This window comes from Lemur catta, chromosome 21, assembly GCF_020740605.2.
Source record: "Lemur catta isolate mLemCat1 chromosome 21, mLemCat1.pri, whole genome shotgun sequence".
NCBI lineage: Eukaryota > Metazoa > Chordata > Mammalia > Primates > Lemuridae > Lemur > Lemur catta.
This window is the reverse complement of record NC_059148.1, coordinates 18,777,993-18,802,996: the sequence shown is the minus strand read 5'-3', so window position 1 is coordinate 18,802,996 and position 25,004 is coordinate 18,777,993. Positions and strand designations below refer to the sequence as shown.

Genomic DNA, 25,004 nt, shown 5'->3' with positions numbered 1-25,004 from the left:
CCTCCCCCACATACACTGGCAGCCCAGCAATCTTATATATTTTACAAAATGCAAAGAGAGAAGGAAGAGAAAATAAGAAAGTAGCCCCAAGTCTGGGGCTCTTAGCAGGCAGCCTTTGGAATCAGGCAGTGTTATTAAGAAAACACAAATCCAGCCTGTCCTTGATTGACTTATTCGGAGTTCAGTGAGGAAAGACAACATATTAGATTAACGCTAATCAAAATGAGACGCTTCTCTGACCTGACGCTAAACTCATTTGGTTTTGTCGGAAGCTGGAAAGAGCTCTGCCTGATGCAGTGATGCGGGGCTTACGCTGCAGAGGGTTCAGAGCCCACCACGGGCCAAGACAGGGAGGGGAGCAGCTGCACCCAGCTGGGCTGGGGCTGGGCAGAGAGTCTGAATTCCCGGGTGCAACTGGCACCTACCATGTGCCGGTCACCCCGCTAGGTCCTCCTCCTCCTCACACAGCCTGTGCTTCGATCAGCCAAAGCAGGGCCTGAATCCCAGTTCTGCAACTTGCTGTCTGTGCAGCCTTGGGCAGATCACTTCGCCTCTCTGAGACTCAGTTTCCTCTTGGGGATAAAAAGAACTTAACATCAGATAGCTGTCAGGATGGTTACATAACATAGATCGAGTGTGTGGCTCTAAGTGCCAGGCACTGTGCTAAGAATTTACATCCACTCCATGGCATAATCTTCATGGCAATCCAATGAGGTAGACACTGTTATTAACTCCATTTTACAGGGAGGAAACTCAGGCACAGAGAAGTTGAGTAACTTGCCAAAGGTTACCCAGCTGGGGGAGGGAGTGAGCCACTATTTGAACCCAGGTGGTTTGAGTCTTAATCATGACATCACCTCATTTCTCAGTATACGGAACACACTTTCACAGAGTCAGGCATAGGGTAAGCACTTGATATGTGCCAGCTATTTTTATTAATACTATATTTTGCAGGAGAAAACAGAGGTACCTAGAGGTAATGTGACTTTTCTGTGGTCACACAGCTAGTCTGGGGCAGAGCCAGAGCCAAACCCAGTTTGATTTGAAAGCCTGAGCAAGAGCGAGACCCTGTCTCTACTAAAAAAAAAAAAAAATAGAGAGAAATTATCTGGCCAACTAAAATATATACATAGAAAAAATTAGCCAGGCATGGTGGCGCATGCCTGTAGTCCCAGCTACTCGGGAGGCTGAGGCAGGAGGATCGCTTGAGCCCAGGAGTTTGAGGTTGCTGTGAGCTAGGCTGACACCACAGCACTCACTCTAGCCCGGGCAACACAGCGAGACTCTGTCTCAAAAAAAAATGTAAATAAATAACTTTTTCCCTGATTATCAAAGCCACACATGCTCACTGTAGAAAAATTAAAATACATTAAAAAAAGAGAAAGATGCAGATAAAAATGACCCAGAATCCCACATCCAACGACAGCCACTGGCACTGCTGATGTAGTGTCACCTTCCTGCCTGTGCCCTTCTGCGTGCATTTCCAAGGTGTAGATTTCGTGTATCGTGTCGTACCCTGCTTTCGCCCCATTATTTTCATTTTCATTCACTTTTTCATTTTATAAAAAAATTCTTCTACCGTGAGCCAAAATGACTTCTAATTTGAAAAAAATAATGGACAGTTCTTAGGAAATTGTTTAGAAAAGTGTTGTGATGGGGTAAGCCAAAGGCGGGGGCGGGGGGTGGCATTCAGTCCTGGGGAGGTGTCACAGCTTCCCGGGCCAGGAGGTGGGTGAGCTGAGTCAGTAGGACCCGTAGGCCTTGACCAAAGTGCGTGGTGCTCCGGGAAGTCTAGATATGGCAGGAAATTCCGTCCCCGGCACAAGGAAACCCAGACAGCCCTGGGGTGGCCAGCCAGAGGGACCACCTTCCCAGGTGGCAAAGGATCCCCAGGAGCAGAGTAACTATTTCATGTGTCCCCACTCTGTGTCCTCTGCCCTGTGCTAGACTCAATGCATCGATTAATCTTACTCGGGTCAATCTTAACAATACCCTTTGTATGACGAATAGTTTCCTACGGGTGCTGTTATGAAGTACCACAAACTGGGTGGCTTAAAACAACAGATATCTGTTCTCTCACAGTTCTAGAAGGCAGAAATCTGAAGCCAAGGTGTTGGCAGGGCCATGTACTCTTGGGGAGGTTCTAGGGGAGAATCTGTCCCGTGCTGTCCTCCTAGCTTCTGGTGTCACCAGCAATCCTTGGCATCTCTGGCCTGCAGTTGCATGACCCCAGTCTCTGCTTCCATCTCCCGGTTGCATCCTCCTTGTGTCTCCGTGTCGTCCTGTGGCCATCTGCTTATAAGGAATGGATTGAGGCCCACCCTACTCCAGTGTGGCCTTAGAACTTAATTACATTTGCAGTGAGCCTATTTCAAATAAGCCCGCCTTCTAAGGTACCGGGGGTTAGGACTTCAGTATATCACTTTTTGCAGGGGGGTAGACAAAATTCAATGCATAACACCACTAGTAGGATTTTTGTTGCCACTTTTCAGGTGGGAGAACTGTACCTTTGAGAGCTTGAGTAATATTCTGAGGCTGCTGCAGCATCCTATGTGGGATTTGAACCCAGATCGGGTCGACTGCAGTAGGTCGTGAGGCCTCCCGTTTGGGACTCTGTTCACAAACCGCAAATAAAAGGCATACAAGTTAGTCCATGTTCAGCTACCCTTTTAATAAATCACCTTTATCGAAGAGAGCAAAGTTTTATGAGAAGATTAGTTGGAGCAAAAGAAAAAAGGAGAGTACAGAAAAAAGGAAAATAAAACACCACCAGGAGAAGTTTTTTCAGATGCCGGTTTCTGTGCTTCAGATAAATTAGCCCAGCTGGGGCGACTTTGCCATTTCAGCAATCTTTGCATCACCGCGGAGACGAGCTGAGAGAGTGTATGAACACGGCCATTAATCCCCCCTCCACTGGCCTGTGATTTTGTCCCTGCTTTACATCCATGACCTCCCGTCTCCGAGAGATTCTGCCACTGTGGCAGATGGGATGGTGGGCCCCTGAGGAGGTGGCTGGAGGGGAGTTTAGAGGGCTGGCAGTCACCACGCTGATGAGCCCGGCAGGGTGACCAAACTCCAGGGACAGGAGCAGTGGTCATGTTGGATGCAGCCTGCACTGAAGTTCGGTGGGGAAGGGGTCACCAGATCTCGCCCAGGACAGGGAGGAAACCAACTCAATATTTATATCTTGGTCCATGGAGCTCAGCCCATGAATCCGGCCGTGATGGGTAACACGCCCATGTTCTCCAAAGCATTAATGATGGACCATGTATCTTCTTTTCCTTCCTGTTGACAGATAAGGAAACAGAGGGTCATTTGTTCATTCAACAGGTCTTGGAGCACCTGGTATGTGGGACATGTCAGCCTGGTGCCTGGTCTGATGGGAGGTGGGGAAGGGAAAGTGCACCATTTCAAAGCCCAGGCTTTGGGGAAGACGGACCTATGGTCAAATCCAAGGTCTTCTCCCAGGGACCCCTCCCTCTCCCATCCTCCTCCTGGGTGGTCTCTCTGGGGAGGATGGAGATACCCCCTCCCAAGCCTGGACTCAGTGTGGCACATGGGAACAGGCACCTTTGAACAGACAGGCTTGGGTTTGGTCTGAGACCCTCATTGCTGGGTGGACGTGGGCACGTTACTCAGCTTGGGAATCACCATATTAGTTAGTGCCATCCTGGTGGCAAGGCACAGGCAGCCAACCTGACCCAGCTTAAGCTAAAGAAGAAAATGCACTGTGTCTTGTCACCACACCCCAGACACGGCTCTGCTGGGTGGGATTTTTAAAAGGAGCGAGTGGAAGCTTCTTCCTCTAACTCTCCTCTCCTGGTCCAGCCTCATGCGTGTTCTCCTGCATAGACTCCACTCTCCTTCTGCTCCCCCTCCCTGCCTCCCTCCCCTCTCAACCCTCCCTCCCTTCCTCCTCCTTCCTTTTCTCTCTACTTTCCCTCTCTCCAACTCCCTCTTTTTTTCCTCCTCCCCCATCCTACAAAGCATCCTCAGACACCCAGTCCTCTAGTGAGCTACTGAGCTAAGTTTAGCATGAAGCCCCCACCCACGCGGCCACGAAGCCTCCCGCCCAGCTCGGGTGTAAACAGCATCCACGCCCCGGACCCAGGGGCTGCGACTCTGTCTGTGACAGGAGGGGCACATGTTGTTGAACAAGCACAAGGACAAGACACGGCTTCTTCAGAGCTGTCACTGTCTGATGTACCTGCTCCTGGGAGGCGATGTTTCCTTTAAAGATGGACTGTTCTTAGTCGAGCAAATCACCTCTGTCTTATGAAAGAAATTCAAGGTGATCAGGTCGAGGCACGTCTCCAGCGGGGCTGACAAATACTGCACTTAGCAGAGCCGTGTTGAGGGGCGCGATGGCTTGGTAATGAGCCCGCATCCTCTCCTGGACCCTGCCTCCTGCAAGTGAGGGGGTCAGGGAAGAAGCCCCCAGCTTAAACCAGACAGCAGCCTAGCCAGGGAAGCGATTAAGTAGCATTTAGTATTTTCTTCACTCATTCCCTGTTAGCGCCATTCAATTCCAAGGGCGGGCTGGATCCTCAGTCCAACCTCCAGTTACTGCTTTGGGGGTCCCATAGAATTGGATTTAAATCTTTGTTCTGTGGCCGGTTGATTCAAGACTCAAAGCAGTTCAGAACATGGGCTTTGAAGCCAGATTGCCTGGGTCCAATTCTGACTCCACATGCACAAGCTGTGTTACCCTGAGCCAGTGACTTAACCTCTCTGGGCCTTTTTCTCTTCCTTATAAATGGGAATAATACTCTCAAAGGCTCATTGCAAGGATTCAGTGAGACAGTATGTGTTAAGCACTTACTAAATGTCCAAATACTAATAGTAATAAAAATTTTAAGAACATAGAGGAAGATACCTTCTAAACTGTAAAGTGCTATGTTTGTGTCTGAGAGTTACTATTTGCCATGAAGTACAGGAACATGTTTACTACTTTAAGAACGCTAAGTGTACGGTTTGTAATTGGATGGTTGTTTTACATCATTTACAATTTTCCTTTGGATGGAAGCATTCACCTTGGCCCACAATAGAGGCAAACGGCAAAGTGCTTTACACAGCGTGGTGAATGGCCAGTTTCTTAATCTACTCACCTTAATTTGGTGCCTATTATATGCAAGACACTAGGGAAGAAACCTTTACACAAATCATTCCACCTTAACCTCCCTGGATTTGTGTTTTCATCCTCACTGCAAATAAAATTGGGTCTCTCGGAGGTTAATTGGCCTAAACTTACTAGGCTGGGAAGCAACTGAAGTGAAATGAGGGTCTAGACCTGAGACATACCCAAGTCCAGTGTGATTTCCAGGGAAAAATAAATATCTCAAGGCAGCTTGTGGAAATGGTAACCTGTTGCCAAATGTTAAGCCTTTTCTTTAGAGCTGTCTTAATATCAGTCTGTCTCATCCGGTAGGAAATGGGAAATTGTGTTTGGTGTCTAGGGAATGGCCTTGGTTTGGGTTCCTGGGTGCCCAGTTGTCACCAGGAGTCCCCAACAGCTTGGCCCTGGCACTGTCTGCAGAAGGGTCCCTTCCTCTCTGTTGGCATCTGGGAGCCACCGCCTTGCCGCTGCCGTGTTCGGACCAGGCTCTGCCAAGGCACGTGACTTTCAGTCTCTTGTTTCTGCCCAGAGCAAGGAATTGATACCAAAATGTCAACAAGGCCACGTAGCCAGAGACACATTGAGCTTCTTCCTGTAATCCTTCTACCTTCATCCCCAGCCACATCTGACTTTTTCCTTTCCCCAAAGCCAAGTACATCGGCTGCTACCTGGATGACACCCAGAGCCGAGCCCTCCGAGGAGTGTCCTTTTTCGACTACAAAAAGATGACCATCTTCCGTTGCCAGGACAACTGTGCTGAACGGTAGGGCCCCAGCGTCCCAGACTCGTTCATTTGAGACCCTCCCCTCTCAGGTTCCTGCCTGTGACATTCTTGGCCTTGCCAAGGGAGGGTGGGAGGGGTTGTTGGAGGGTGAGCACGTGACCACAGGGAAGGGGTGATGCAAGGGTGTGTGTGTGCGCATGTGTGAACACACACACGCATGCAGCTGAGCAGGATTTTTCAGGAGCTGCTCTGTGGGAGTTTGTGATTGTGCAATTGTGTGAGATTGTGCCTAGGAGGGATTTTGTCATGTACAGTCTGCAGGGTCAGCTGGTTATGCTTGTGAGCTTAATGCCAATACAGGATGATCTTTAAATAATAGTGGCTGTGTATGTGTGCACAAGTCTTTGTGAATATGTGTGCAAGGGTCTAGAATTGAGCTTCCGTGTGCAGGTGTCTGATTGCATCATTGAACATGCAACACTGTGTTGAGAGTGTGCAAGACTGTGAGGAATTGCACACAACTTGGAAATGCACGATTGGGTGTGTGTGTGCACACAGGTGAGACCGTAAGTGTGAGGCTTGTAAGATGTCTACGTGAAGGGTGAGGTGGGAGCATCTGATGGTTTCTCAGTAGAGAATATAGAAACACTCACCTGTCCAGACAATGTTTTCCAGTCTAAGAAGATGATGTTTTTGATTAGAACATGTCCCCCTTCCAGGGTCTTCCTGTGATCTGTCCCCGGGTCTCCTCATTCCCTTGGGGTCTGCCTGTCTCCTGAAGGCCCCTATCTGCCAGGTCTCCATGTGGGGTGGGTCCCCTGGGGTCTCCCCATTGCCCCCCTCTCCCATCAGCAGTGTCCCCATTTCCCCTGGGATCTCCCAGTCCCCAGAGCCACCCATCCCCCCGGTCTCCACGTTGAGTCTCCGTGTCCCCCGGGGTCTCCATGGTGGCAGCTGCCCTGCTTGACAGCAGCCTCCCCCAGGGGCTACCTGTACGCGGGGCTGGAGTTTGGCGCTGAGTGCTACTGTGGCCACAAGATCCAGGCGACAAACGTGAGCGAGGCCGAGTGCGACATGGAGTGCAAGGGCGAGCGGGGCAGCGTGTGCGGCGGCGCCAACCGCCTCTCCGTCTACCGGCTGCAGCTGGCGCAGGAGTCGGCCCGCAGGTGTACGTGAGTCTGCCCCACCCCCTCTGCTGCTTCGCCCTGGGCCGCGGTCGCCCGCCCAGCACGGGGAGCCCCCGCATGTCTGCCCTGCACCGTCCGTGCCTCCCCGTCACCCCAGGGCCACCACCATCCTGCCCCAGCCTTGCCTCCCACCCAGTGCTTGCAGAGCCCTTTGCTCCGGCTCCTTGAAACGTCCACACGAGCCCTCCCTTCCTGAGCTGCCCCTGCTACAGCGGCACCCCTCCTCATCCTCACCAGCCTTCTTCCCTCGGAAACTGCACTGGAAGCCTGAACTCAGCCTGTCCTTCCTGATTTTCTCAGAGAGCTTGTCTCTAACCACAAAGACAATGATGATCATAATGACAACAGTGACAGTGACAACAGCAAACACTCTGTGCTCTTCCCGATGCCTCATATAGAATAGCACACCAATCTTCATAAAGACCCTTGAAACGGACACTGTTATTTACTTATTCCCATTTTACAGATAAGAAAACTGAGTCTTAACGTCCCATAGCTTGTAAACCAACTCTAGAGCCTTTGATGCTTTCGTGGAGAGAATTCCTCCTGGCTTACTTGTGCTTCTGTTTGAGTGTTGTTGGAAAAAACCTCCAGCTTCCAAACCAAGAGAACGAGGGCATGAATAAGAGGACAGGAGTTGACTCCTCTTCTGTGGACACTGTCCCCTCTTTGTCCTCTCATTGTCCCATCATCGCCCCCTCTTGGGAAGTAGCAAGGAGTGTTTAATAACAACTAATAATTGTTTATCAAGAATCTGCCGTGTGCCAGGCATTGTGCTAAGCCAGTTACAGACCTGACTTCATTTATTTTCCATACAGCCTTTTCAGGTGATTACTATTATTAATTATCCCCAGCCAGTCCAGGGTCACACCATCTAATTCCAGATGACCTTAAGACCTATGACCAGAGCTAATGGGTTTGGTGAAAGTTGGGAGGCTGATCTTTCTGGAGTCCAGAGGCAGGAACAGAACCCACAGCTGCTTGTGTAACCTTTTGGCCAGTGTTTCCCAAATTTGAATGTGCCTAACCTCCCCTCCCCCCCGCCCGCCAAGAGATCTCGTTAAAACGCAGTTTCTGACTCAGTGGGTCCAGTGGGATTCTGCATTTCTGGGGAGCTCCCTGTGATGCCAGGCTGCTGCTCCGCGGACCACACTTTGAATAAAGAGACCTTAGACCTTGGCAGATCTTGCCCAGAACGTAGTCCTTGCCCACCTGGGTGAACTTGGTGGAAAGTTGACACCTATCTGTTTGCAGAGAAAGGACTCTTCCGTGTGAATTTCATTGTTCATAAAAATTTATTGTTGGTTTGCTTGACAGTGAGTTCAGCATTTGAAATCCCTTGTTTTTGAAGTTCTGTTCAAGCTTTGCAATGGGGTTGAGCACGCCGCCAATTTGCAAACTGGCTCATTTCTGCAAATGGACTGTGCTGTCTCCTTCCCCATACTCACCTCAGTTCAGGTCCTGAAGGCCTCAGAGGGCAGAGGTGGTGTGTGAAATCCAGGCTGGGGAATGTGCACACAGTGGGTTTCTGGTTTGGCTGTTAACTGCAATGAGTTTTTAACTTGGTGGCAGATTTATCATCCTCACAACTGATCCCCTTCGTGCCAATGTTTATGTTATTTTGATGGTGATACTTGGACCATCTGAAGTGCTGTCCTTAAAGTCAGGGGTATTTGAGGGGGAAGCTTCTGCCACTAACACGTCCTGGTGGCTGAAGCTGAGATAGAGAACAAGAATAACATGATTTTGTTATGTCATGAGCCAGGCATTAGCAGACCTCCTTTTGGTTAATGCTCAGGTTGGTTGGATAACCTGGACATTCTCACTCTCTCTCTCTCTCTCTCTCTCTCTCTCTCTCTCTCTCTCTCTCTCTCTCTCTCTCTCACACACACACACACACACACACACACTCACACACACACACACGGCTGCACTCCTCCCCTGCCCACCTCTGTGGTCGCACAATTATCCTGGGTGGTGTTTTGCACAAAGGCATCTTTGTACTATGTCCACGAGTGGAAACACATTCACTGCTACTCAGAGTGGAGTCCTGGATTCTCTGAGTCCGCTATAGTTGTTCTGAATCATCACTGTGCAAGTGTGAAGCTTGGGCACCTTCAGCTGGAGACCCTAAAAGAAAATCTCAGCCGTATTAACCTCAAGTCTTCTGTAGCTGAGACTAGAGTGGAGGTGGCTTGGATGAGGAGACGGATGGTGGAGGAGGTGTCAAATTGAGGCTCTCAGTGAGCTCTCAGTTGGCAACACAGTATACAGAGAGAGCAGTGGGACCATTCATTAAACCAAAACGTTCGATGAGCTCCCACGTGGACGAGGTAGGCAGAGGCTGTGTGGTGAGTAAAGCACCATGCCTGTCCTCAAAGAAGTCACCATGCAGTGGGATTGGCTCAACCGTGGCGGGAACGTGCAGAGGATTGCAGGGACTCTGTCCTCAGGAGCCAAGGGAGCAACTTTTGAGCTGAATTTCATTCCTAGGAGATTCCAGGTGAAAGGGAGAGCCAGGAATTCTAACCCACGAGCAAAAGCCCAGTGTCAGCAAAGCTCATGTGCTGAGTGCCATGTTGGAAGCACCCTTCTCACTGATGTCCCCCATTTTACACTTATAGAAACTGAGGCCCAGAGAGCAGAAGTCGCTAAATTGAACAGCTCCGGGGGTGGGGCTCCACAGAGGAGGGGGCATTTGATGAGCACCTTGAAAGACGTGTAGGATTTTGCCTGGTGGAGAAGAGAAGGATATTCAGACTCAAGACAAGTTGCCAAGGGGTCAGAGAAAAACTAGGCAAAGGGAATAGAGTGTTGGAGAGGGTGGAGGCTATTTCAGAAAACAATTGGCAGGTGTGGTTTTTCCAAAGCCAAGTGCCTCTTAGAGACTAAGCATAGGCTGGACCATGGATCTCTGATTCCAAGTTTGGGTGCTCATTCATTATAGTGTTGTGGATATCCTGACCTCTTGAACTGGACTCACGACCCCCTCTTCTGACTTTTGGAGGAATCCCTTGGCTGTAGCTTAACTCCTTCCTTCCCTGAACCCTGATCCTTCCTTCTGCCTTATTTTCTGACTCTAAGCAACGTGGAATCTCCAATGTCTCTGATCTGACTCAGTGGCATCTTCAGCTTCCCATGCCTGGGCTCTACTTTATGCACACATAAATCAGAAAGAGATGCCTTCCAAGTCCCCAGCACACAACCCGAGCGTATATCACATCAGGCGAGAGAAATGAGCAAACACTCCAGGAAGCAGGTATGCCGGAAACCAGATTGCATTTGTAGAGTCATTAGTTGGTATAAACACTGTGTCCTAATTGTGCTTCCCTGAGCAGCCGCACAGAACTCTTAATGACTGGGGAGATCAAAGGAGGCTTATTATGGCCCAGGCACCACTCTGGTGGGCGTGGCCGGCTCGGGTAGCGAGCCAGCCTACGTGTTTCTGAGGCCATGGAGCTCCTACAATAGCGAGAGCATTAAAAGGTGAGCAGAGCAAATGTCTGCTGGCACCCTGCTATTCTCCCTTGACACAGACTCTCAGGCAGGTGGACTCTTTGCCCTTGTTACAAAAGAACCAAGAAGTGGACTTCCTTCTTGGTCAGATTACATTTTGCACAGCGGTTTGCTAAATGTGTCCGTGAGTGTAGCTCTCCTCCCAGGGGGGAGAGACATGCTGGTGATTTGAGAACATTACGGCTTGATAGGATGTTATAAGGAATTTCATTTGCCTGAAGGATACTTGTAAGATTTGGATTGCAAGGTTCATCAGAACTACGCCCAGTGCTACATGTGTAGCTGTCCGTGGTGCTGACCATCCTTAAGCACTGCCCCAAACCCCGATGACTGCAAACCAGCCTCTCCCAGGGCTAACACTTTTCCCCTCGTTTTCCCCCACCCCCTTCTACCTTGGTGAAGGCATTAGGAAGCTTCCATTATCACTGAAAAAACAGACGCTTGATTTTATGGTTCACAATTTACACGGTGGATTTTGTGCACTATTGTTAGTTCTGGCCATTTTTAGTCTTCAAAAAGTAATAGAAGGAGAAATGTGTGCAGTATTGGTGCTTTCTACTCACCGATGCTGCAGTCCAACCAATTATTCTGAGGAGAGCCCCAGATGATCAAGGAAAAGTCACATTTCCTTGGATAGACCCTGTCTACTTCCTTCTTTGCCAGGCCTTTGACATAAGTCTGTGAGCCCTGAATTTTATAACTCATACAGGACTTTATAAGTTCTTCTATGTAGGGCCAAGGGGATGATAGGAAAATTTTCTCTTTTCCGTATCATGATGGGGGAGAATTGGTTTATTCTTCTACCCTAAGCCAAATCCAGTTCTTTGGGAAGGAAAATGTTGGGTACAATGTAGATTTTGTAAACAGGCATACATTGTTTCTATCTCAGCTCTCTCACTTACTTGCTGCGTTGACTTTTTGGCCAAGCCACTTGCTCTTTCTAAGCTTTAGGTACCTCATCTATAAAATGGGGACAAATCGAACCTTTCACAATTTCTGAGACCACCAGGGGACATCAAGTCTAGAAAGCACCTAGCACAGTGCCTGTTATGGAGGAGATGTGATGCTCCCTTCTTCCTAATGAAAACCCCCCAACTCACTCTCAGAAATACCCAGTTCGAGCTATTTGAATTTCCAACAGCCCGCAGGAGCCTTTGGTAATGTCTAAAAATAGCTGGTTTGAATTCTCCTTGGACACTTAGGCTCTCTGTGTAATTCAATCTCTCTGTGATTCTAGGTAGCTAGGTAGCTGTTAACAGCTTCCAGCTCACTGCCTTTCCTCCTCACCAGCATCCTTCATGCAGCAGAGCTTGGCCTAATTACCCAGGGGGTGGTGGCTCCTTTCAAACCAAGGAGAACTCTTCCACACCTGCCTCTAAGCTGATGCCTGGTGACATTTACCTCATTTTTGTGAAGCTCTAGAACAAAGAGATGATAGGACTTCAGAGACACTTGCAGCTGGTTCCAGGCTGTTCTTCCTCTGCCCCCAGCAAAGAGAGTTGACGAACAGTTGCTCTGTTTGCCTCTTGCTAGTAAAAATCCCACGCTGCTGAGGCCATGCCCCATCCCAGCTAGCCAGGCAGTGAAGAGCTGACATTGTCAGAATGTGGGGCATGGGCTTTTGCAATCCTTGGACCCCTCCTGGGGGGCCTGAGAGGGTTTCTGGGAAATCTGGGTAGCTGGCCCGGGGGTGTCTGCAGCACGATATGTTAGAATTGGGCAGGTCTCCTTCAGAACAGTGGAGAGGCAGGAAACTAGAATATGGTGTCAAACAAGACTGGGGTCACATGCCAACTCTGCTGTGTGACCTGGAAAAGTGGTTGAATCTTGCTAAGAAGTTTCAGGGTCTCTTCTATAAAACAGGACAATAGCATTGTCTGCCTCATAGGTTGTTGTGAGGATTAATTGAGATATCATATGTGTACCACATAGCACTAATGATATAAGGTAAACAGGTGTCATTGTTACCATTGTTGCGATTATTTAGTAAGGGTCGCCCATTTGGAAGATGCCACTCAGGGTTGCTGCTGTGGCCATTCACAACTCCAGGGAGTGCCATTCACACAGACTGTGAGCTGTGACAAGCAGTGTCCCTGAACTCTGTGCAGGATTTTCCTTGTGAATTAAAGGTGCTCAAAGACTCAAGATGTTTTAAGCTGGGTTCCCCCCAAATGCAGGGGTGTGAGCCTTGGTTGCCTTGGGAGATGTTGCTGGGATGCACCTGCAGGGGAGTGGAGAAGGGAAACGGGGAAATAAAGGAAGCCAGGCCAGGGTCCCTGACAAAGCATGTCACTACTGGGGACAACTGAAGCTGAATCCCACTGGGGAATCCCTGGGAGATGGCCCAGGACATGCTGCAGAGGCATCCCGCCTGAAGAGCAGGAAGTTGCTGTGTTTATTCTCCAAGTCCCACCATCACTGGCTGAGTGCGGCTCCTGCGGGGATTAACTCCCTGGCAGGTCCAGCGTGTCCCTCACAGGCCCGAGGGCAGAGAGTCGTGGCCACTATCAGCCTCCTCTGGGGTGGTGAGTGCCAGGGGGCGCGTGTTGATGGGGCACGGACAGCATGTATTCCACAGGCTCTAGCCACCCTCTGCAGATGGTGGGCAAGTGATAGGCAAAGGAACAGGAAGTGGCATGGACCGACTGCCAGTTAAGCCTCAGGCCTGTTATAAGTGCCATCCCGTGGACTCCCCCCTCCCAGCTGTGCAGGGTAGACATGATGGTCCCCATTTACAGATGGCAAACACTGAGGCTCAGAGAAGTGGAAACACCTGCCCACAGGTGCGCAGCTAAGTAAGTGGCCGACCCAGGTCTGTCTGACTTAAAGCCAGTGCCCTTTCCACTGGGCACCGGACATTTTGGCAAACAAGAAGGCATCTTTTCACTGCTGTGCAAATTCCAAAATTCTTGATACCACAGCAGAGTGTCTGGAAGGTCGAGGGAGCTACGGGCTATTTCCCTTTCACTTTCTGACATATGAGATAAAAGATCCTCTCACACACTGGAGGGGAGAACCAGGTGACCCGTATTGCACATGCAGGAAATGAGGGAAGTGAGAAGGTTAAATGTCTTGGCCACTGTGTCTATTCTGTGTCCAGATCACCAAGTCATAGTGGAGAGCCACCTGCAGAGAGAAGTGGCCTCCCAAGCACTCCCCAAATCCCTGGGAGTCGAGGTAAACCATTCCCCTCTGGCTCCGAAGGTTCCCCACCCTTTCCACCAGACATCAGGAAGACCCTCCATCCAGGAGATTAACTGCTCCTGGAACTGACTTCCTGACCTGTCACCCTCCCACCCACACCCCCAGCACACACCTTGCCTAAAGAGGGACACACAGTGGTAGCTTCTGATCCGTCTCTGGCCCTTTAAGGACTCTGAAAACCTCCCCTTATTTGCTATTCAGGGCATTCACTTTAGCCCTCCTCTCTAAGCTGGGAGAGTCAGGGACTCATTAGCAGATGCTTAAATGTCAAAGGGAGACCAGTCTCTGCAGAGCCGATCTAAGTCTTTTGCCCTCTTCCCATTCTTGCAGTCTGGCCTCCTGATGGCCGGGCAGGCTGGAGGAAGTCACATGGAGAAACGCCAGCCTAGGCATCCCAGATGCCTCTCTCCTTCTCTAAGGACAGCTGGCAAGGGGACAGATGTCTGACTGCCCCCTCCTCGGTACCCACAGCTCACAAGCCTCATTCATGCCCATCTCTGAATGACCCACCCAATATGCATGCCCCCATTTTAGAGATGAGAACACTGAAGCTCTGAAACAAGAGGAAACTTGTTCACGGTCAAAGATAAGGAAGGGTAGAGCTGCCGGTGGGTGCTGTGGAGGGGAGGTGGTGCCCATTTTACAGCTGAAGATGCTGAGTTCCAGAGGGGAGAAGAGTCAGGATTGGAACTCGTGTCTTCTGTTCTTTGGCCAGGACAGCTCCTCCCGAGCCTGTCTGTCCAGGGAAGCACCACAGCCTTCTGGTGCGATACCAGGCTGGAAGGCCTCTCCCGGGACTCTGGGTCAGGGTGGGTCCCCTCTAGCCCATCTGGAGACACATGCAAATGTGGCCGGTCAGCAGACTGAGCCTGAGAAATGGGTGCCCAGCTGGAAGGAGGGGAGCGAGCAGGGCACTTGGCCAAGGTCGCCCAGGTGCAGAGCACATGCGTCAGGGCCCCTGAGTGATGCCCCCAGCGCCTAATTTCTGGAGCGCATGTCCGTAGAGGACGCAAGGGGTACCCCTAATGGCAGGGGACCCTTAAGACTACCTTGGGCTCACTTGAGCTCTCACATGCCCGCCATCAGACACACATTGCTGTTCAGAGGTGACACATATGTGAGATCCGCTGTGGTACAAACGACCCGACAGACACCAGCAGCGACCCTGGCTGTGGGCCCCAGGTGTGAGGGTCCCCAGTGCTCTCGGTGTCCTGGGGAGAGACTCCATCTGGGCTGGACTCCAGCAGACGGCCCCAGCCCCCTGGTTACTCTCTCTTCGTGTGGTGTAGTTCCCCTAGCACTGGGGAAATAGGCATTTCTGTTAGAACCTAGGCTGTTCGGGGGATGGTTGGGAAATGTCAGAGCCCTGGTGGCACTGAGCCAGGCTGGTGGGAGGTTGGGCTGGAGCTCAGCTTAGTCCTCCGCTAGGAAAGGGGAGCCCTCCTCTCTGCAAACTGGTTGCCAGGCAACCCAGAGATAGCCCCTGGGGTTCTTGTCTCCATGTGCACACCCCCCCGGTGAGACTCACCCTCACAGAGGTCCGATGCACAAGCACGTGGCTATTTACAGACGTGCACAGGTGCGCACGGCCACAGTCGGATGCCCACCAGCATGGGACCAGCCAGGCAGGTGGACGCGCACACCTGTGTTCCCCCACAGACCCACTGTGTGCAGGTAAACAGGGCCCGCGGGGTCACGCTCTCGTTCTCAGAGTCCGGCATCCACACGTCCAAGCAGGTGGATCTGTACTCACACCGCCGTGAACACACACACACACACGGATGCACACACTGTGGCTCATACCTGTTCATGCACAGTCGGACACACACTGCACACAGCGATAGACACACATTCAGTGTCGTGTCCCACTGCCCAAACACCCTCATGCTCAGCCCCTCCCACCCCCATTAGTGCTCAGACAGATAGACAGACACACACACAGACACACACACACACTCCCACGTGCTCAAACACCCCTCACCCCATCAGACAGGACTCTGCCTGTCCCTGCACAGTCCTATGTTGGGGATCTCAGACCCTGCCAGGGTGGTGGGAGGGGGCTCAGGGAAGGACCCACCTTAGAGGATAAGAGGTGGTGGCATTGGAACTCCTACAGGACGCCCAGGACTGCCCAGCCCCAAGGGGACCTCCTTTGGTCCCCAACCCCCAAACCACTGCCTGTAGCAACCCTCCTGGCCACAACTTATGACCCAGGTGGATTTTAGGATGGTTTGTTTTAGGATCCTGGTGGGGAAGAGGCAGGTTAACAACCTGAAGATGGTTCTGGAAACTCAGGGTCAGGATCTGAACATTTTGGGATGCTTAAAGAACATCAGACTCCAGTGTCAGGTGACTTTGGAGTGACAGCCCCAACTTTCTGAATAATCTGTGGTCAAAAGTGGAGTGACCATGAAGGATGGGAGAGAGAAAATAAATGTCCCAGTGTTTTGAAGCACCAGAGCAAGGCCTTGGGGTGGCTTTTTGAAGAGGGGCAGCCCAGGAGAATGCAGACTTAGAATTCAGACGTTCCTGGGTCGGAATCCAAACACCGCCGCTTGTCAGCTGTGCGACCCTGGGCAAGTCACTTCCCCTCTGGGGGCGATCAAAGCTGGCTCCACACTTCCCCAGATGTTCCATGGGTAGCAGGCATGAGAGTTACTGCACAGTCTAACCCCCACTCCCCATTTATATGTGGGGAAACTGAGGCCTGGAGGGACCACACACGAGACCGCAGCATCCTGATACTGCCATCCTGATACTGCTGGTGCCTCTCTCACCGGGCTGGGGCCGGAGACTGGGAAAGTCGAGATAGCAAGAGATGTGTGTGAGTCTGGCGAAGGCCCTGGAAATCCGCCATTTAACCAGATTCCCCGTATCCTTGAGTTTACCTGACTCACTGTCTCAGTGAACAACGTCAGGTGCCCGGTGCCAGGTGGCAGAAATAACCACAAGAGTGGCTTTGCCAGCTAAAATGTAGAATTATCATTCATAAACCTCCTCCCTCCATCCTTCTGCTCAGGGAGTAATTCCATACCCTCTCTCTGCACCTAAATATAAATATATACGTGCATGCTAAAAAGTGGTGTTACACCATAGATAGACCCGGATACCGACACAGAGAGAGACATATGGCTTTTGTAACTTGCTTTGCTTTTTCTAAGGGCTGACGGTGTGTTTCTGAGACGGGCCTCTGTAAGTTTGCGCGAACAGTGGTTTTGTCATGTGACCTCCTTTCTCCAAGCCCTGTTTCTCTCTTCTGTAAAATGAGAGTTTCCTATGAACCTCGCAGGATTTTCAACAAGGTGACATGAGCTTGTCTCTAAAGTACTCAGCAGCGTGGATGACACAGAGTAAGAACTCTAGAAATGCCACCCATGGTTTGAGCCACGTCGTGTTAACGGTGACCTTCGTGTTACGTGATGGCTGTGCTTCTGCGAGGTATATACAACTCAAAATTTGAGAAATAACGGAACATAAATGTGCATCATGAGCCTTTCAAGAAATTTAACAGGGGCCGCTTTGTATTTTTTATTTGTCTTTATTACATAAAAAGTACATATGCATGGTAGGAAAAGTTAGAAAGAGTTTTACAAAACGATAGAAATAAAAATTGCCTATGATCCTACTGGAACAGAGTTCTCTAGGGAAAGAGAACCAACCGATAGCATAGGTGGGTGGATACGTGAAGAGATTTATTTTAAGGAATCGGCTCACGTGACAGTGGGATCTGCCAAGTTCAAAATCTGCAGGGCAGGTGGCAGGCTGGAAATCCAGGCAGGACTTATGCTGCGGTCTTGGGACAGAATTCCTTCTCCAGGAAGCCTCTGCTTTTGCTTCTCAGGCCTTCAACTGGTTAGACGAGGCTCACCCACACCATCAAGGTTAATTTCCTTTACTTAAAGTCAGCTATTAATAACTGTAGATACTCAGCGCACATATAAAACAGCTTCATAGCAGCATTTAGACTAATGTTTGACCAAACAACTGGGTGCCAAGGTCTCACCGAGTTGAAATGTAAAACTTATCCATCACACCTGCTATCCAGAGACATCATGGTTATTAACGTGTTAGTATATGTCTCTCTAGAGATTTATACTGATAGATAATTTTTTTAAAAAATTGATATTTTGTAATATATGGGGTTTTATATTCTTGATTTTTATTTAACTTTGTATTTTGAACACATCTTCATCTGGTTACAATAACCTTCAACACCATTACTTTCTGTGGGGACATAAAATTCCCCTGTGCTGTCATTCCACACCTCAACTGCCCAAAACCTCATTGTTAGACACCTAGGTTGTTTCTCATCCTTTACGAGTTAGTTTTAATAGATGCTGCGGAGGACATCCTTGTTGATAAAGTCTTTGTGCACATCTGCAGTGGATGCTATGGTCCCCACCCCGGGTTCCCTTGGCTGTGGTGACTGTGGGTGGCAATGGCTCACATCTGTCCCTTTCTCTGAAAAATAGCCATTGGTCCAACAGGAACAAGCAGCCTCTCCCAGGAAGTGACGCCCCACCCTAGGGGACAGCCCACAGCCGGGAACTGGCTGACATTGGAAGCGGGGACATACAGGGCCAAGGTCTTCTTTCCTTAAGGTGGGACCAAGTCCCCGGTGCAATTTCCCCCCCAGAGCCCCCTGTGGGAGGAGGCTGAAGCCAGGACCCAGCTGAAGTGACATCCTCCCCTCTCTCCTCCTTCTATCTTGTTCTGCTCCTCTGTTTGCCCCTATCTGAGCACATGTCTTCGAAAACACTTGTCCCAGCCTCTTCCTGAGCACCTGGCTTAAGACAATCTCTCTGAATATTTTCATAAGGGATGACTTCTCTTGGATTTAGTAATGGCCACCGAATTTTCTGTTGTGCAGTTGCAATATTTCTGGATTAAGTTTTCCTAGCTGGAGTCCCCCTGATATATGAGGCCCTGGCAGCCTGTAGATGCTCAGTTGTGGGGACACAGAGACTCCTGAAGCCCAGGCCTTTCCCCCTAAAGCCCAGGGTTGTGGTGGGGAGAGGGGTACCCTGGTACTGATGAGGAAGGACAGGTGACACCCCTAGACCATGTGCTTCCCTTGATCTTCACTCAGCCATCTCTTGCTGAGATCATGAGAACCCTCCATGGGATACGCCATTTCCCTGAGTGGGGTCTTGCCACCCCTGAGAATGAGGAAGTGACAAGTAGGATGGCTGACAAAGAAAGGAGACTAGCATGGCCCAGGTGACCTGCGCTGTTGACACAGATGCCAGGGCCGAGGAGAACATTCGTTGATTTATTGACCTTATTGGCTATGAACAGACCTGTTCAAGAACCAACAACGAGGCAGCTCTTTCTGCTTTGGCTCCCTGTGTGGGCTTGAGTGAGATTCTCGCCTTCTCTGGGCTTCAACTCACAGCAGCCCCTTCCAGAAGGTGGTTCTCCCGACTGGATCTGCCTCCTTCTGGGTCTCATTACTACTCCCTTTCCCTCTGGCTCTTCAGATGGAAGCGCGGTGTTTCGAGGCTGCTTCCGCCGGCCCGACAACCTCTCGCTGGCCTTGCCCGTGTCGGCCGCCATGTTGAACATGTCCGTGGACAAGTGCGTGGACCTCTGTACAGAGAAGGTGAGCGCAAGGTCGGGCCCACAGAGCTCCGGGGGAGGCAGCGCACAACAGCTGGGGGAACGGGATGCTTGGCTGGAGAGGCAACAGTTCCACCGGGATGGTTGAGGTCACTGTCATCGTGATGCAGGGGACAGATGTGACTGTTTCATGTGGTTCCAAGGGGTTGGAGCGAATGGGGTAGATTTCTGTCCTTCTGAGGGAGAGTGTTCTAATAGTGAGGAATGCACAGGAATAGGGTGACGTTTGAACTGGGCCTAGAAGCATGAGATTTCCAGGTGAAGGTAAGAACAATCCCACCATGGGACAGAGTGAGTTCCCCATCACTGGAGGTATGCAAGCAGAGACCAGGCAGAGGCAGTGTCCAGAACTTTGGGCATTGGATGACAGTCACATTGGGTGATCTATGGGTCTTTTTCTCAGCCCAGGATCCTAGAGGGTTGCCTGTTTATCCTTCCTTCCTAGCCAGACTGTAACTTCCTCAAGGGCAGGGGCTGTGCCTCGTGCATTTTGTGCACGCTCTCCCCGTCCCCAGCACAGAACTAGGCACGCAGCTGGCACCCAGCAGTGTCCAAGGAGCATCAGCCTTCCCTCAAAAGGAGCTCATTGCTTGAGGGTCCAGAGGGGAACCATCCCACCCCCACCGCAAAAAGATGGTTGGGCGTTTCATTCACTCTGCAAATATTGAATAAGAACCTACTATGTGTCAGGACCCCCTGCCCCACCTCCAGGGGATCTGGAGGTTCCTCCAAGGCCCTCTTGGGGAGTGAGGAAAGCCCACCTGCAGGGGAAACCAAGTGGATGGGGGATTCCTGCCCAGAGAACTGAACCAAATGATGGCCAAGCCGCCTTTAATCTCATGAACTTCACCCTTGACCCTGACCTCCCAGGATGCCTCTCAGGAGCCCAGTAAGCCCACGGGCACTGCTTGGTGATCTGAGGTAGCCTGGCCTCTCTCGAATGGCTCTTGGCAGCCTCTCTGTGGGGTCCCCAGGGTAGCTCAGAAGCTAAGAGCTTGGATTTGGAGTCAGTCCCCAGTGTCAAATTCAGCTCTGTCACCCGCTTGTGGGCAAGTGACTTCACCTGTCTGAGTCTTGATTTTCTCATCTGTGAAAATGGGGAGAAACATGTCCAACTCCTGGGCTGGTTGTGGGAAGTGAACTGTGTGGCCCGGGGTGCAGAGGGCTGCGTGGAGGATGTTCGCAGTGAGCAGCAGCCGCCACGGAGCTGCGGCCTCCCAGTCTCCCTGCGGGTTGCTTCGTGGGTCAGGACCCCAAGGAGAGAAACCGCCAAGCAGGATGACTCAGAGCATCCAGGAGTTGGGGTGAGGTCTGAGCACCCAGGAGGAGCCACAAGGCAGGCCCCCGGCAAATGCCCACATCCTTGAGGACAGAGACCACATCTCGTTCGTTGCTTTCCATCCCCAGCACTAAGGAGATAAACATGCGTGTGACAGTGAAGTCGCAGGGCGAACCAGCGTAGCAGTCAGACTGTACGCAGGACTGGAGAGCAGTGAGGTGTCTATGGCTGGACAGGAGGACCCCTCTGTAAACCTCCCTCTTCCTGTTTGCTCTGATCTCCTGAAGGGACAGAGGAGAGACCCAGGGTATTCAACAGGGGGGGATACAGACCTGCTTGTGCTAAGGGGGGAGGGTCTGAGATTTAGGGTGTCAGACGATGCTCCAATATGTGTCACTAGTTGGAAAACTTCACCAGTGACGGCCCAAGAAGCCGACCCACCAGCATGTCAGCACCTCTCTCTGCCCTCCAGCCAGGCTCCGCCGCTTGTGTCGTATTTAAAATCTGTTAGGAGGAAACCAAACCCGCCCTGACAGAGCTTGCTGGATCCAGCCACATGGGTGTGACCTCGGTTTGTTCCCAGATCCAAGGACCAGCGATGAGGGCAAACTAGGGGCTGTGATTCCGGTTTAGAAGCAGAGTGGTCAAAGGACAGTCGCTTGCCCTCTGGTCCCACTTAGCCGTTTGATAGAGCACGTGAAGCATTCAGGAGCGAGCGGCTGTCCCGAGGGTGACTCTGGCTACACGCAGACATCACTGTCCTCTTTGGTTTAGAAGCACAGATTCAGACAGCTTTGCCCAAGGTGTGGGCTCCGTGTCACCGTCGGACCAAGGGGCCGTTTCCTGCGAGGACATTGCGTGACAGGGAGAAAGGGATTGCTCTGTCAAGTCCTCCAGGAGAAAGTGCCATCTCAGCGCCAAAGCGTCTCCACCACCTCTCTACCCTCGCTACTCTCTCCTTTGCAGGGAAAGTGGAGCCGACCTCAGGCTCGGAGTCTTGCCTGGACAGAATTTAATGCCTTTGTTTACATATTCATGTCTGTGTTTATGGGAACGTGTGGAAGTGCTACTTGTTCACAAGCATTGCTTGCAGTAGCCGTGTAAAGTTTCCTTCGAGATTCAAGTTTCAAAAAGCGAGTTGACGTAAAGGAAACAAATAAACAATAGTGCTGGGGGTGCACAGATGGGGCAAAATCATGAAACGGGGGACTCACTGATGAAGTTTGGGGACCCGCAAGTCCAGGGAGAGTGATGGGAAATGGGAAGGTTGAATGCAATCCTGCTCCGCGTTTGGAGTTTAGGGCTGTCCCCGGGGGGTTAGCAGCTCTCTTCCTCTTCCTCTTCCTCTCCCACTCCTCCCCCAGGAGTACCCGCTGGCGGCTCTCGCGGGCACCGCCTGCCACTGTGGGTTCCCCACCACCCGATTCCCCCTCCACGACAGAGAGGACGAACAGCTCTGTGCCCAGAAGTGCAGCGCGGAGGAGTTTGAGAGCTGCGGGACTCCTAGTTACTTCATCGTGTACCAGACGCAGGTGCAAGGTAAGCCAGGCCTCCCCCCAGCGGACCCAGGTGCTCCCCCAAGAGCCCCCTCCCGGCGCCCCATGGGGTGGTTCCGACGACCCCACCCCTGTCTTCACACCTAGGCAATCTGGGTCCCAAGGCACCACTCTTAACCGCAGCTTCTCAACATACATTGTGAATAATTCTCACTCATCATCCTATTTAATACTGTAAGGTTTATTAGCCCTGTTTTATAAGTGGGGAAACTGAGGCTCAGAGAGGCAAAGAGCCTTATTCAACGTCACACAAGTAGCCATGACAATCCAGGGTGGCATTGCAGGTCCGTCCGACTCCAGAGCTGAATGTAATACTGCCTCCAGCATCTGCTTTGACTTACGGGGCTTAAGAACCAAATAAACTTTCTTTTTAGCGCTAAAAACAACAGCCTTTATCTTGGGGTTGGTCTTGGCATCCCAGGAAGTACTTGAATGGAGAATTCTGTTTTCGAGGGAAATGAAGGAGCCGGGTCCTCTCACCCTGCCAACCCAACATTTTCTTATCTAAAAAAAAAAAAAAAAAAAAAAAACGCCAGCCGTCCACAAAAGTCGAAAAAATTACTTATTGAACACCCATGTACTCAATTCCACAGGTTTGACATTTGTCGGCTTTTTGCTATATTCACTTTATCATGCATGCTCCATCTCTCCCTCCCTCCATCCTTCTTATTTTTTGATGCGTTTCAAAGTGAGTTGCAAACATCGTTGCATTTCAGTATGTTTGTCATTCATTTTTAATGCAATATTTGCTTCGTGATTTTTCAAAGTAACGTTTGCATGGAGTGAAATGCACAGATTTTAAGTGTACTGACCGATGACACCCGGGTAGTCCACACCCCTATCAACACACGCGACATAACCATACTCTAGAAAGTCCCCGTGTCTGGGCTCCCTTTTGCAGTACACGCCCGTGAAAACCCTTCCCAGATGCCTACTTGGCTTTGACACTGACGCTCCTTGGTTTATTGCCTCTTGTATCTGCTCTCCTCTGAACAAACAGATTACACACGGCAGGAGAAGAGTGCGGAGCCTCTGGCTAGTAGCAGCAATACTAACAGCCTCGATCGATTGGCACTTCCAGTGTGAGCCTCATGTGAATACTCTACATTTGATCTCGAGTGTAACCCTCCTAACAACTTTCAGGCTGTCAGCACTGCCTGCTAGTTCCATTTTACAGATGAGGAAACTGAGGCTCAGACAGATCATTTTTGTTGAGTTCACCTAGCAGATCAGTGGCAGAATTGGAATTTAAATCTAGGACTTCAACCTTCTCCTTCGAAGGGCTGTCATGAGAACTCAGGCTCACAGTAAGGGGACAGTAAGTGGCAGCTAACGTAGAACAGGGAAGAGCTTGGTGAGGTCTCGGGAAGGAATTACGCATAAGGAGGGTGGCGTGATCTGCTGCTGCCGCGTGGTCACGGGAGGGGGGCTTGTCTGCTGGATTCCGCAGGGGAGGGTCACTGGGGACCTCAGCGAGAGCTGATCCCAGGTGCAGCGTGGAGGCCAGAGGCCACGGACTGAGGGATGTGGGCAGCTCTGCTGGAAGCGAGACTGTCACGAGGGGAAGGAGAGACGGAGGTCGCTGGAGGGGGATCTTTCTGAATGCTGGAGCTATTGCTTAGTGTTTGAACGTGAATGTGACTGAGCCAGCTGAGAGAGGGAAGATAAAAGGGACGCGTGGGGCAAGGAGCTTGGGGAGGAGGGAGGAAAGTGCACCCAGACGCAGGGGATGGGGGGGCTTCCCCGGAAGTGGAAGGGCCAGGGGAGCCAGGGGAGGTGAGGGAGGTTTGCCCACCTTCCCTATGATGGTGACTAAGGATGGAGGTCACCTGCCCAGAGGGAAGAAGCCAGGAATGAGACCTGGTGCCTCCAGGCCTGCATCTGGGATTCTCCCCTCTTCCTTTTTCTTCCAGAGTCCCCTATGCTGGGTTTTCCCTCTCTGCTGGGGGGACTGAAAGAAACCCCTGTGCTTCCTTAGCTCCAGTAGGGCTTGCAAGCGGGAGGCACCGGGCATGCATTTTCCGTGAACTCTGACAACAGTGGCATCCTGAGCTCTCTGAAAAGCCGGAGAACCCTAAATATCACGATGATACTCGGCATCCCCACCAATCCATTTTACAGATGAGAAAATTGAAGGCCAGAGAAAAATACATCTACTCCCTTGGAGCACTTTGGAGTATTCACATAGCACATGCATTATTTCATGCAATCCTTACAAGAGCTCTGCAAAATCACAATTATTGTCATCCACCCCTCCACCCATCTACCCATCCATCCATCCATCCATCCAAGAAGTAGTTATTAGGCACCTGCTGTGTGCCAGATATTATGGAAAGTGCTGGGAAATCAGCAAAGTGCAGTATGGGCAGAATTTTGAATAAACAACTAATTGCAACAAATAATTATTGGGATTACAATTGTGACAAGCGCTATGGAGAAGATGGACATAGCAGTGCACAAATGATAGCCCAGGGAGGGACGGAGGGAGGACGGACCCATTCAGCACAGAGCCGAAGAATAAGGAGCAAAGGCAGGTAGGGGGCAGTGGTGCTAAGTCAGGAAGGAGCAGAGCTCAGGGAGTGAAGAGAGCCCGGGTGGCTGGCGGCTGGCGGGTGGGACAAAATGAGCCTGGGAGTGTGCAAAGGGCCAGCCCTGCGGGCTTGGAGGCCAAGCTAAGAAGCTCGCTCTGGACCCCATGTAGGTGGACGCCACTGAGGGTTTTAATCTGGAGGCGAGGGTGGGGGTGACTGGGAAAGACTTGCTGTACTGGGGAGAAACTGAGGCTGGAGAGATTTATCCTCCT

The 25,004-nt window shown here is 51.0% G+C and overlaps 1 protein-coding gene across 3 annotated transcripts in view; it reads left to right on the top strand.

Moving 5' to 3' along the window:
• Nucleotides 1-25,004, top strand: part of WSCD2 (WSC domain containing 2) — a 111,415-nt gene that overhangs the window by 72,038 nt on the left and 14,373 nt on the right. For all 3 annotated transcript variants that reach the window (XM_045534643.1, XM_045534644.1, XM_045534646.1), the window contains exons 3-6: nucleotides 5,765-5,879; nucleotides 6,824-7,008; nucleotides 19,228-19,349; nucleotides 22,010-22,184. In XM_045534643.1, coding sequence (XP_045390599.1) covers nucleotides 5,765-5,879; nucleotides 6,824-7,008; nucleotides 19,228-19,349; nucleotides 22,010-22,184 — 597 coding nt within the window. The remainder of the gene's footprint in view (nucleotides 1-5,764; nucleotides 5,880-6,823; nucleotides 7,009-19,227; nucleotides 19,350-22,009; nucleotides 22,185-25,004) is intronic.